The sequence below is a fragment of the Scomber japonicus genome, chromosome 3 (assembly GCF_027409825.1).
Source record: "Scomber japonicus isolate fScoJap1 chromosome 3, fScoJap1.pri, whole genome shotgun sequence".
Lineage (NCBI taxonomy): Eukaryota > Metazoa > Chordata > Actinopteri > Scombriformes > Scombridae > Scomber > Scomber japonicus.
Window position 1 is genome coordinate 30,314,628 of NC_070580.1, and position 13,438 is coordinate 30,328,065.

Genomic DNA, 13,438 nt, shown 5'->3' on the forward strand with positions numbered 1-13,438 from the left:
TTTGTCATTTGTATTGCACTCAGGGTTGGAGAGTAACTAGTTACATGTAACGGCGTTAGGTAATTAAATTACAAAATAAATGTAACTAATCTGCTACAGTTACTGAGAAAAAATATGTAATTAAGTTATTATATACATTAGTTACTTATGAAAATGATTTCTGAATGAATTCTTTTCTAAATGTACTTTAACAGAATATTTTTACTTTTTTTTTTTTTTTTACACCCCTTTCACAAAAACTACCAAACCTCAAATTTATGAGAAAAAAAAACCTTCATGAAGTTATGATTAACTGCAGGACTGTTTTAACTGGTTTTAACTGGATTCATCTGATAAACGAGACACAAACTGAAAGCTTCTTCAAGTTCAGATAAACAAAATCTCATTTCACTTTATTTTACAGCACAAAGCGACACTGAAGCTTCTCAAATCAACTTGTAATGAGGCAAACAAGTCCACAAAGAAAACCACAAGTCTCATTACTTTGACTGACAGCTGTAGCACCAACAGTGACACAGACATATACTGTATGATGTTAAGTATGGAGGACCAAAACTGACTAATACAAAAAAGAATGAATGAATAGTATAGACAAATAAATTCAGTAATAAATGACTGAAATTAATAGATCAACAAAATGTATCTATGCTGAACCCTGAAGCAAGAGTTAAATATTAATGTTATCAAACTTTTATTGTTTTCATGCCATTATTTATTTCTCTGCTCATTTGATTATTTTGTTCAGTCATTCATTAATTTATTTATTAACAGGTTTGGTCCTCTGTAGCTGTGACTGGTTGCTGCTGTTGCTGATTGTCCAGAAGTTCACAGTTGCAGCAATGTTTCCTTGGCAACTAACGAGAAAATCAGAAGCGGCTGTTTCAATAGGAAGCTGTGACAGCAAAATATCTTCTCGGTATTAATTAAAAATAAAAAAATAAACCTGATATTCTGATGATCTTAAACTTTCATCCAAAGTCTGGCTTCCTTCTTCCCTCCTTCAGACTGTTAAAATCAGTCCAGGGCAGAAAATGACAACAAGAGGAAGGAAATAATCTGTCAGATCCTAATTCTGAAGTCCAGAGCAGTGAGTCCAAACTCATACACAGAGACTTCACTTCCCATAATCCTCAGCTCCTGTGGGAAGAGTTCAGCTTCCTCCGGGCGTCCTTGTGTTTCTTGCGGTATTCCTGTGAGAGGGACAGAGAGGAATCTTTTAATTAGTTTACATCTTCACTCAGAGGTTAAAGTAACATGATGCCATTTGGACTACAGTAATGTAAACTTCTATTATCTTTTGTAGCTGGATTATTTAAAAATATGAGAGTAAAGCTGAGAAACTGTTCCTCTAATCATGCATGTGTATTTGAGATACGTGAATATGTGCAAAAACGTTTGTGTATAAGATTCAGAAGAGAAGAATCTGCAAGTATGTACTCAGAAAACTAAGTAAATGTCCTTCAAGAGCTGGAAAAAGAGGCTTCTGAGTACCGTAAGAAGATCTTCATCTATTCTAGTACTCGACTAGATAAATATGGTGAGACTGTTTTTGATAATGTTCATGTGAAAAGTTGATGTACCTGTCTGAGCGCGGTCCTCCTTTCCTCCCACTGCTCCCTCTGATCCTCCAGCTGAGTGGGACGACAGAACAACCTCGGACCCTCTGATGGAGGGAAGACAAGGTTTAGACTACCATATACTTGAAGCTGCCACAACTTCAAAGTAACAGTACAATAACAAAGTGACAGGAAATCCTCTTGTTCTCTGAAAAGTTGGTTTCACTGGACAAGACAGGAGCTCAGATGGTTAACAAGTAAAAAAGAAAAAAACATTTAAAATGTTGCCATACAGTGTTCTTGCTGCTGATTTTCTATTGTCAGCTGATCTCATGTGCAGAGCCAAACCATAAATTAATGAAAAATGAATTCATCCTACTTACAGACACTGTTTGCATCTAAAGCCAATATACTGTATAGTATAGATATATCATATTTCTGTCTAGTAGACCTTTGCTGTAGAAATACTGGCTGCAGAGAGCTCCACTTAGAAACAGCTCCAAAGATTAATAACAGTGATCATGTTTTCAGTCAGTCAGTGGCAGACGCCACAAAACCACAAAACTCATGTGCATATTGATGACTCTGCACATGAGATTTGTTGACAATAAGAAACATGCAGAAAATCGTCAGGTATATCCCTTAAGAACCAAAAAAAGGGGGGGAGGGGGTGATGCTACAATACATTGTACTCGAAATTTGGAGAAAAAATCCTCCACCTCTAGCAAGTACAATGGATCTGCCATTAAAGTAAAAAACTCAGGCAAGATGTCTGTTGACTTCCGACTTGCAATGGATTGCAGCATGAGGTTATAACTGTGGCTGGGAGAGAAGTAATAACTTTTTTTTATTCTCTACAGTCACACACTGCATCCTACCTGTCAATCTGCTGTCTTCAGGGTAGAAGAAGAAGAGCTCTTTCTTCAGAGGAGTCTCCTCTCTGTGAAAAGTTAAAGTTAAGTTAAGATGACATGATGAGATGATAACAGGTCAACAGGTCAACAGGTAAGTGTTAAGGCCTCAGTATACATCAAACATGAATTCATTCATCCTATATTTTTACAGGTGGTCCAATAAGGACTTTCTCTGTAGGACACACTCAACATACTGCGTCCTACAAGTATTGTAACTTTATGAAACAGACAATCCAACAATGAGACCTACTTTATGTAGTGATAGGCCAAATTTATGGGCGTGTCAAAGTTGGCAGGGTTTGAACAAGTATAACAAGTATAACATCATGAAGAATTCATCTTGCCTTCTAATGTGGACATTCAGAGCAGGTAGAAATTAGACCTCAAACGATCAGTCGACCAACAGGAAATTAACAAGCAACTATTTCAATCCTTAATTAATTATTTCAGTCATTTTTAAAGCAAAAATGCCATATATTATATTTATTATGATATTCACTGGTCCTAGCCTCTAAAATGTCCAGATTTGATGCTTTTCTTTGTCACAAATGCCACTTAATTAAATATATTTGGATATATTGACAGATAGATTGAAGACATCCATCTTGACTTCTAGGAAATTTGAATAGTCTTTTTTTCTTCTTTCAGACAAAACAAGTAATCAAGAAAATAACTAAACTAATGAGAACAGTTGTTAGTTGCAGCCGGCTGACAACACGTCAAAGACACAGAGGCTCAACACTTGATTTTTCTCACCCTGTGGTCTTAGTGACAGTGCTGGTTTTCTCCTCCTGCTCCTCATCTTCCTCCTCTTCTTCCTCCTCTGAGCTGCTGTCTTGTAAACGAGGGTCTTGCTGCCACAACACCTTCGGAGTCTGGATGCTCTCCACCTTGTACTCCACTGCTGTCAGAAAGAAAGACAGAAAGATTTAAAAGCTGGAACAAATCTTCCTCCTGAGATATTCTGAGGTAATCATCTGAAATGTAACCTACCTGTCTGTGTACTTTCTGTCTCGGCTTCATCTCCAAAGAAAGAGAATTTAAATCCAGACGCCTCCTCTCCCTTGGTGCTGGTATCTGCTGAGAGGAGAGATGACATAGGGATCTGCTCTTCATCCTTCTCTTCTTCGTCCACTTCCTCCTCTTCCTCCTCCTCCTCCTCTTCTTGGTCCCAACTTGTCTTCTCTTCTCCTCCAGCGACATCTTCCTTCGTCTGACCAAACAAAGCCTTCAGGTCTCCGGACACGTCGTAGTAAATCTCCTTAGAAACATCTGGAAGTTTCTGAGCCTCTTCCCTCTTCTTCCTCCTGGCCGACTTGCTGTGAAGACAACAGATCACATGATAGTTTGACTTGAGTACAGGTAGAGAGGGAATAAGGTGGATATGATGCAGGTGGAGTACATGTTGATTGGATGACTGTTGGATGTCATAGACTACCATTTTAGAAACAAACACACTAGTGTATTTTGAATCAACATCGTCTTGCTGTCGGAAATACTCACTAGAGCACCAAATGTGTATTAATCCACCGCTGAAAATAGTCCCCAAGAAAGGCACTATTTCCTCCTGAGTTATATTTGTTAAAAACTACAATGCCCAGCTTGTTAGAGGTACTTTTATCTCCCTTTTGAAAGTTAATATTTTCATTTTTATGGTGTATTTGCATGTTTTTATTGTCAAAAAGCATCTAATTACAGCTTATATATAGCACCAAGCAAGCTTTCTTATCAAAAAAGAAATGTAAATCTTGCTTCCTACAATGTGTTCCCTTTAAAAATCAGACTATGTATCTGTGCGCCATTTTTTAAGTTCTACATCTTCAGTAGAACGTGTGGTAGACACAAAGGGGATGGAAGGTTTTTGGTTTCAATTATGGGATTATCCTATCTGCTTAATAAGGTCAGTATTGATGCTGATATGGATGCAACAGATCATATTGGTGCATTCAAATTTCTGTGCTCGTACCTCTCCTTCTTGGTTTCGTCTGTTTTGGTCTCAAACGCAGCGTGTTCCTCTCTGCTGGGGTCGTAATGCAGCGCTGAGACGTCTCTGCAAACACACATTAACACATTTTAATTCATTCATTCATTTTGAATATCACATGTTGAAATCCAGACTGTGTGTGTGTGTGTGTGTGAGGCTCACCTGAAGGTCTTGGCTTTGACGGGCGTCTTGATGCTGCAGGTTTGTTGGCTGCTGCCGAGGACGCTCTGCAGGATGGACAGGTTCTTCTTCCTCTCCTCCTCCAGAGCCTCTTCCTCCTCCGTCACATTTGTCTTCCTCTCTGAATCAACAACAGTCGTTTTATTCACCAGGAAGAGAAGCTCACAGGTTTAAAAAATAAAAACAGGTGAATGTAACTTGATTAACAGCATCTCACATTTCAGCATTACATTTTTTCATCACTGTCTTGACCCACTTTTCTACAGCCCAGGAATAGAGCAACCACACACACACACACACACACACACACACACACACAGACACACACACCTGACTCCTCCTCTTTGTCCTCAACCTCCTCCAGGAATCGAGAATCCATCCGGAAACGCTCGTCAGTCCCGAAGCGAGACTGCAGCTCCATCAGCTGGACGATACACAAACAAACAAACATCAATCACAGCGCTGATGTCTATTTGACTCTCTATAACTTAAGAGATCTTTAGACAATGCCTTTAAATTATAGTTTGTAGTCTCCAGAGGATGAAACTTCAAGATTTTGGTGATCCTAGCATCTTTTCTCAGGGGTCATATCTACAAAACACAGGACCTTGTCTACAACAGAGGATGGGAATGAAAGCTGTGGACTGATAACTTTTGTATTTGTTACTCTGATGACTTTTGTCATTTGATTTGTCAAAAGACACTTGAAGACACATTAGCTTCTGCTGAACTTTAAACATTTTATTTGACCAGAATAAAGACTTCCAACGATCAATAATACTTTAAGTGTATACATGAGCATCGAATAAGTGAACGTATCCTTTATTTACACAGGTAGCAGCCTGGTGTGAACTCTTCTCACCTTCTGTCCTGCAAGGCCTTCAAACTGAGGCCTGATGTCAAACCTGCTGTCATCCTCCTCTTCATCAGCATCCTCCTCATCCTCACTGCCGCCGAACAGCTGAGGGCCTGACTGTTTCAGACGTACCTGAAAACACAAACACACACACACACACACACACACACACACACACACAAAAACAGTTAAATCACAGCAGAGTCAGGGTTTGATTTTGTTTCATTCTTACAGGTCGCCATTCATCATCTAAAATCATCTTCATGGCTAAATATTGATTTTAATAACTAATAAAAACAGACAGAGCTTCATACTATCTGATATCAGTAATTCTTCACTCACTTTTTCTTTTGTTGGGCCTTTCTTATTGGCTGCTGCCTCATCGCCCGTGGCCTCGTCCTCTGATTGGCTGTCCTGGAACAGCGTCTTCTTTGATGTTGTGACCTCTGAGCTTGTCTGCTGCTCATCTTCATCATCATCATCATCGTCGTCATCTGAGCCAAAGACGATGTGTTTCCCTGCTCCTGTCGTTGGAGTGTCCTAATGGAGATTAATATTAGTTATCAGTATTATAATAGCTCTTCATTGTCCAGTATGCAACGTCCAGTGCACACATAGTGGCAATGGACTTTTCGGTGAATTAGGACACAAGTATGATGTGTAGTTAAACCTTTGAAGCTAAAAATATTTGCATTTGCATTAATACACTCTGGATTTTTCAGTGAGGGAGAAATAATAAATGGTGAGTAAGCTGATCCTATTTTTGTTTTTGCAGTGAAAGCAGAGTGAAGGCACCTGAACACATTTCCAGAGGCAGTTTGAGCAACATGTGACCTGTTAAGACAATCTTCTACTAGCTCACATACACACACTGCTCAAAAGACTGAACTGCAATTTAAACCTTTTCCAAATAAAATGTGTTATATCCTAACAGTGACATTATTTGTTTTCTTCATGAGTCTGTTTATAGTTTCTTCACACAGAACTGAGCACACACCCGTATAATATCACTCATATGTTAAATCATTCAAAATTGTATCATCTACACTATCGTATAGTAATTGTAATATTTAAAAAAGAGGGTGTAGGGTAGTGGTGGGGGAAAAAAATCGATACAGCATAGTATTGCGATATTTTGCATGGCAACGTTTTCTGGATACTCGCTCTACACCTGTGATGAACACTCTGCACCCACCAGGTTGGCTAAAGCTCCCTGGATGAGCTTCTTGTGTTCTTCAGCTTCTTTCTGTCTCTGCTGGACGGCAGCCAGCCTCCTCTTGTTGGCCTCCCTCTGCAGCTTCTGTTCCTCCTTAGCTCCTAACACCACCTTGGGAGGAGCCTGCGTTGCCTTCTCCTCTTCTTCTTCGTCGTCCTCCTCCTCCTCGCTGGTAGAGGACTCGCTGTGAGGAGCAGGGGGAGGTGCTGCTTTCACAGCATTTTTAGCAGAAAGAGTCTCTTGCTCGTCCTCGTCTTCCTCACTGGAGGAGCTGGAGGATGAAGGTGAGGCCTTTGCTGCAGCTTTAGATATAACAACACTCGGATTGGCTTTTATCCTCTCCTCCTCTTCCTCCTCTTCATCATTACTAGATGAGGAACCACTTTCAGCTTTGTCAGTGTTTAGTGGAACTTTAGTTTGAACTGTTTTTAAAACTTTTGGAGCACCTGTGCTTTTCACCAGCTCCTCCTTTTTCTCCTCTTCTTCTTCCTCCTCCTCCTCTTCCTCCTCATCTTCCTCACTGCTCTCTGACATCTCCTTCTCTGTTTCTGTGTGTTTCTGTCCGCTCAGTCTCCTGCTGGTTTCTCTCTCTGTTGCTTTGTGATTTATTTGAGGAGTTTCAGTGTCCAGCTTCTGTTTTTTAACCACACCTCCCTCCTCTTCCTCCTTCTGTCTCTTCTGACACTTATCTGTCTCTGATCCCTGACTCAGCGCTTTCGTCCCCTGGAAAGCAGGCAGCTGCGTTGCCGTGACGACTTTTCTTTTCTTCTTTTTCTTCTTCCCCTCGTCTTCGCTGCTGTCCTCCTCCATAATGGCAGCGAGGATATCTTCGGGCGTGGTGCCTTTCTTGGGAGCGCGCTGTTCAGCGGAGTCGGACTTGAGGTTGGTTTCTTGGTCGGAGGAGGCGCCGAGGATGCTGGGAGCGGTAATGTCGGAGGTTTCCTGGCAAGCTTCAGCGAGCTTCTTTAGGTCAGCGAAGGAGATCTCCAGACGGGTCACGTTAGAAAACATGGCATCATAATCCAAATCTGAATCTGAATCAGTCGAATCCTCCTCCTCCTCCTCTTCTTCATCATCACTATCTGACTCTTCTTCATCATTCTCCTCCTCCTCCTCCTCCTCATCCTCATCATCATCATCTGATTCTGAGGAAGGGGGTTTTACGACAGGGAGGACGGCCACCTTCTTACTTTGGCTGCTGCCTTGTTTCCCAGAATCCTCTCTCTGCTGAACGGAGGAGGGTTTTCTGGAGGGGAGATGTTCTTCAGCATCTGATGAATCATACTTTTCCTCCTCTTCCTCACCAGCTTTATTCTTCCTCTTCTTCATGACTTTCTTCCCGTTTGTGCTGTTTCCTGAGGAGTCTTCTGCTTTGAGAAGAGTCGGTTTCTCCTGCGCTGGAGGTTTCCTGGAAGCGAATAATTCATCTGTGTCGGCGGAGTCGTAGTCATCCTCGTCTTTATCACCTGGAAACCCAAAGAAAAAACATGTTCTAGCATATTTTGTCACATTTTTAGAGACATTTTTGCCAGGAAATTGGACACATCTTGAACTTCAGGTGCTAAATTCACATATAAATATCATCTTTCCATATCAATAATCTTATAATAATAATAAAAATATAAAATTTACTTTTATATAAAGTTTTGTTTTCTTATTACATGAGCTTAATTTGTTCTATTACCTTATTCTCTTATTTTCATTATATTGTATTGAGTGGAGAGAAAAACTCAACTGTGTAAAAAAACTTAAGCTACTGGGACTTATAAAAGAAAGATGATGTAAATAAAATGTATTGAAAACATGTCCGTTACCTTTCTCCTGCTGACGGGAGAGTCTGGACTTCACCAAGAAGTCATATCCAACCACTTCCAGTTTATCCTCGTCCGCTTGCTGTGACAGTGTAACATGGGGGGTCTGCTGACACACCACCAACCTGCGGATTTCCTCTTCTGAATCATCACTGTCATATACGTATGCCCCTCTCCTCTGAGCCAGTCTGGGATTGGTCGGTAGGTTGAATCCGTTGGTGACCCGATGAGCTGCAGTGTTGTTGACAGATTCAGTCTTCTCAGGTCTAAGAGGAGAACAAGGAGGAGACTGATGAGAGCAGAATAACACCGTGTAGAAACCATAAGTGGGATTAAAATGTAAATCTTGATGCTCAAAGAATCTCGAAAAGAACTTGAAAATTATTTGAAGTGACTAAAGCCAGCAGAAATGACAGAAACCATTAGGGTCCTCAGATAAAACAAATTCTTGAAAAATAGGACCAGGACTTTCAAAAATCCAATAGTATCTTCAAAAGAAATCCAGGAAATCAGCAAATACTTCTGGGAATTCTAATATTAATACAATCTTCTGAGAATCCCAGGAATCTCTAGAAACCACTGGGAACATCTGGGAATCTCAGAAAAATATGGAGTCCCAAAAAGGACCATGTACGAAACCCAGAAACTTAGAGAAACTAGTTTTTCAGAGGAGCAGAAACAAACAGGATTTTTTGGGGAATCTCACAAACTACTGAAACCTTCATGTCAGACTGTAGAAAACAAAACACTGTTACCTGATTCTGTCCACAGCGTTGTGCGAGTTGGCCACGTCTGTCCGACTCTTCTTGGGTCTCGGTGGCTGATATGGAGGAAACTCACCCCGCCTCTTCTTGCTGATGTCATCATCTCCTCCCGGTACCTCCCAGGTGAGCTGGGTGACGGGTGTGGGCTCGTCCTCGGCGGGCGGGTTTATCCTGCGGATGTTGTGGCTGTATTTGGACGGGTCGTATTTCAGGGTTCGAGCTTTGCTGCCTTTCCGACAACTGAGCTGTAGGACGGGAAGGACTCGTCCGAATTTACTGACCACCCAGTCCTGAAACCAGAGAAGAAGACAGTCAATCCCTCCGTCCACACACATTATGCAGTAAATAAAGACGATTCAACAAACACTGGGGAGCCCTCTTTTGGCTAATTAATAAAACATGTTGCAATTTGTGACTTTCAAATTTAACAGTTGATTTCTTTTTCTTGGTCAAGATTTAAAAGTCAACTTTGTGTTAAATTGATATGTGATTATGTCATTTTTTAAATTATTTGGATGACATAAATTTATGTAAAAATAGGGAAAATCCTGGTTAAAATTCTGCAGTCTATAATATACAACTCTTATCATAGAACAAAAAGCCAGTATTGCTCAGGTTCTACTGGATCTAACGTCCACACCAAACAAAGAAGTTGCCCTGAACACACATAAATGCACTCTGGTGTTCTGATAGAAACAGGAAGCAGTAGATTAGTGGACCTCGTGTCCTGGTATTTCGGTCCCCGGCACCGCAGACTTCATGGTAAAGTTTTCTACACCAGCTTTGCTCAGAGAGTCCAGCATCTTCTGCCTCTTGTCCTCAGCTGCAGGCGGCTGGCGGCGTTGTTCTGCCGTCGCCTGCCGCTCCTCAGCGAGTCTGAACACACAAACACCACAAACTCATCTCACACTGGGATCAGGGAGAATCTGTTATCATAAGATTGTCAGCAGGTGGTTTCGCTTTATATATATATATATATATATATATATATATATATATATATCCCTGAGCTGTTCCTTAACCTCATGAATCACTGAAATCTGTTTGAATGTTAAGAGTTGGGGACAATCTACATCTTGGAAAACTACACATCCGTTTTGAAAACAAAGCCTGGATTATATTATGCAAAATCACAGACAAAAATTAATTGGAAACTATTATATAAACTACTATCATTTTCATGTCACTATTGGACTGTCTGTACCTGTGCAGGAAACTCTCCTTGGCTGTTTCGATCTGCAGAGTTCCTCCTTTCCATTTTGATTTGTTCAGCACCGTCATGCCTGCAGAGGAAAAACACTTATCTCATACTGATGATACAATACAAGCTCTGGGTCTGTATCACAAACTGACGATGAATTAGTGGTTTATCCAGTGATCTTTGGGCTTTACTCAGATACTCTGGTATCACAAAGCTGGCTTTGTGATACCTGTGCTGCTCACTTACATTTCTTCAGGTCTGCATCTGAAATGTTGATGTTAATGTAGCCGAATGTTTTGTAAGGAACACCTGCAGGAGGAGAACAGCAACAGTCAGAACACACACAGGTTGCTAAAGCAAGAAATATCATTAAAACAACAATCATACAATGAAGCATAAAAATATTTATGTTTATTAAAGGACAATAATGATGATTTTGCATGATTATCCATATAACTACAAAATGCATGAACTTAAACCCCACACTGAACATTTCCTCACCTTCATCGTCCTTCCTGGTCCGCAGCTCCACATCTTCCACATCTCCAAACTTTCCAAATCGATCCTTTAGATCCTTCTGGGTGATCGTGTGGCTCAACCCACCAACGTACAGTCGCTGCATCGCTCCGTATTCAAGATAACACAGTCACTGCAGGGACAAGACACACCAAGGTCAGACATTTAAATGCTGATCCATCCACTTTTCAATCCATCAATAGAGCGAAGGTGGGAACTAACTTTGATGACTGTTTCAGCCAAATTACACTATAGAGCTCTCATCCACCAAACAGAAGATCGGAGGTTAGATTCCCGGCTCCTCCAGTCCACATATTGATGTGTCCTCGGGCAAGATACTTAACCCCAAATTGTTCCTGATGTCTGTGCCAAAAGTGTGTGAATGTTAACTTCCTCCTGATGAGCAGGTTGGCATGGTAGCTACTGTCATCAGTGTGTGAATAGGTGAATGTGACATGTAGAAAAGCGCTATATAAGTACAGTCCATTTACCATTATATACATAAGCATAGAGCTGCAATGATTAGTTGATTAATCGATTACTTGTCAACTATTATATAAATCAACAACTAGTTTGATTATCAATTAATCATTTCAAGACATTTTTCAAGAAAGAAAAGGTCCAAATTCTCTAATTCCAGCTTCTTAAATGTGAATATTGGATTTCTTTAGTCCCTATGTTTCACTATTATCTGACAAATTGCAGACAAAACAACTAATTGATTAATCGATAATAAAAATCAATGTTAGATGCAGCCCCACACAAATGTTTATAATAAAATCAATACCTTGGTTTGTGGGTAGATTTTATTATTCAAAAAAACTTCATGTACAGACACAAAACTAGTTTCTCTCTTCAGGTAGACAAGAGTTTTTTGCACTGGACTTATAGTGATAATATTTATAAACTCCTACATGAACATTTCAGTCTGAACAGGTGACAGCTTCAGGACTCACTAAGACTTGTGCAGAAGTGTAGGATGCCCCTCTCTGTCTGCCAGCACTGTTTACCTTATATTTGCAACGTGCTTTTAAGTGTAAATTCCACATTATGGTCATTTTGGAGGCATGTGGTGCTGTTGCTTTGTATTGTGTTATATAGAGAGGTGTTTCTACTATTTAGTCAAGTCGTGGATATAAATATGGTGACCAACAATCTTGTAAAACAGTTAAAACCAACATTATATCTTTTATAAAGGTAGGATAATTTGACGATTGGAGCACTTTAACGTTTGAAGCATTTCACTGAATCTTTAAACGAACTCAAACAGCGACACAAAAATCTAAATTAACTACTATCGCTACGTAAATTCACTTATAACTGCAATGATGCCGCTTTCACGATCAAATTATCGGTTTAATTTAATATCGATAGAAAAACCAACAAATGTTTACCTGACATGCTCACATGTATCCAGCCGGTGTCACTGTTAAATGGGTCCGGGGGTGGTATCCTGTCAAGATTTCCTTCCGCACTTTGTTTCCCGAGAAGTTGAAGGGTTCCGCTGTAGTAGATTTATTATTTAACAGGAGATGCACCTTTACCAAAATCACAAATAAAGTCTAAAGCGAAAAAAAGCATTTACAGCTATCCGACATTTCACCTGTGACATTTTTATCAATGAAGGTATCCGACATTTCACCTGGATTAGCTCAAAATCACTGACAGACACAGCCTTCTTCAGAGGGGGACCTCACATTTTCAAACTCGGACTTCTTTTCTGTTTTAATATCTATTGGTGTTAATAAAGCACTACTATATATTTTTAAAATATCTATAAATATTTGCTGTATTCCAATCTACAAAGAGGTACTTTTCCTTACTTTTCTTCACAGTGAGATAGTTCACCCCCCTCTGAATCATAGAAAGTGGAAGAGTCCAGAGGGCGCGAGGTTCCGAACTGTTATGGTTGTCAAGGAGAAGGAACCTAAAGGAGTCTAATCAGGTGAGAAAAGGAGGATAACGCTCCTTTATTCATTTATATGTGGGTTTAGTATTTTAAAAACAGAAACTAATTCAATTCTAAAAGGAGTATTGTCATGATTGTTAAAACCAAGGAAGATTTGACGCAAAACGTTCCTTCTTTTCTGTTGGCGTGTTAAATGTAGTGAGCAGAGTAAAATATTTGGGTCACATAATCGGGGATGATCTCCGTGTGTGTGTGATGATGATGATGATGATGTGCAGCGTCAATGTTACACAATGTATGGCCAAGCAAATATGCTGGCACGCAAGTTTTACATGTGTACGGATGATGTAAAGACAGCTCTTTTTAGAGCATATTGTACTCTACTCTATAAAGCCCAACTTTTGTGCAATTACAGCAAAGCAAAAAGAAGAAGAAGAAGAAGCTTCAGGTTGCATACAATGATGCGTCTTTATTCATATATTTGTGTGGATTTAGTAGAAACAAGTACGGTTAGTTAACTTTAGTTAGCAC

At 40.1% G+C, this 13,438-nt stretch overlaps 2 protein-coding genes across 3 annotated transcripts in view; one reads left to right on the plus strand and one right to left on the minus strand.

The window, feature by feature from the left end:
* Positions 1-696: 696 nt before the first annotated feature.
* nol8 (nucleolar protein 8) lies at positions 697-12,435 on the minus strand. 2 transcript variants are annotated; one of them, XM_053316519.1, is made up of 18 exons: positions 12,393-12,435; positions 10,984-11,131; positions 10,729-10,791; positions 10,486-10,564; positions 10,001-10,157; positions 9,273-9,571; positions 8,521-8,783; positions 6,686-8,172; positions 5,833-6,030; positions 5,497-5,622; positions 4,965-5,058; positions 4,617-4,755; positions 4,437-4,520; positions 3,464-3,789; positions 3,227-3,371; positions 2,435-2,496; positions 1,581-1,663; positions 697-1,190 (listed from the first exon to the last, which is right to left on the minus strand). In XM_053316519.1, exons 2-18 carry the CDS (start codon positions 11,102-11,104, stop codon positions 1,131-1,133), a joined length of 3,786 nt encoding a protein of 1,261 aa, XP_053172494.1. In that variant the 5' UTR covers positions 11,105-11,131; positions 12,393-12,435; the 3' UTR covers positions 697-1,130. The 2 variants fall into 2 exon arrangements, with proteins under 2 accessions (XP_053172494.1, XP_053172493.1); XM_053316518.1 differs by having other exon boundaries at positions 3,227-3,374.
* Positions 12,436-12,899: 464 nt separating this feature from the next.
* cenpp (centromere protein P) overlaps positions 12,900-13,438 on the plus strand; it is a 107,642-nt gene continuing 107,103 nt past the window's right edge. The window contains exon 1 of the mRNA XM_053316548.1: positions 12,900-12,943. The gene's annotated coding sequence lies outside the window, so the exon portion shown is untranslated. The remainder of the gene's footprint in view (positions 12,944-13,438) is intronic.

Coding starts and splice junctions, on each gene's coding strand:
- nol8 (XM_053316518.1), bottom strand. CDS start 11,104: ATGCAGCGACTGTACGTTGGTGGGTTGAGCCACACGATCACCCAGAAG. Junction 10,792..10,983: donor GACCAGGAAGGACGATGAAG/GTGAGGAAATGT, acceptor CTCCTCCTGCAG/GTGTTCCTTACAAAACATTC. Junction 10,158..10,485: donor AAGGAGAGTTTCCTGCACAG/GTACAGACAGTC, acceptor TTGTGTGTTCAG/ACTCGCTGAGGAGCGGCAGG.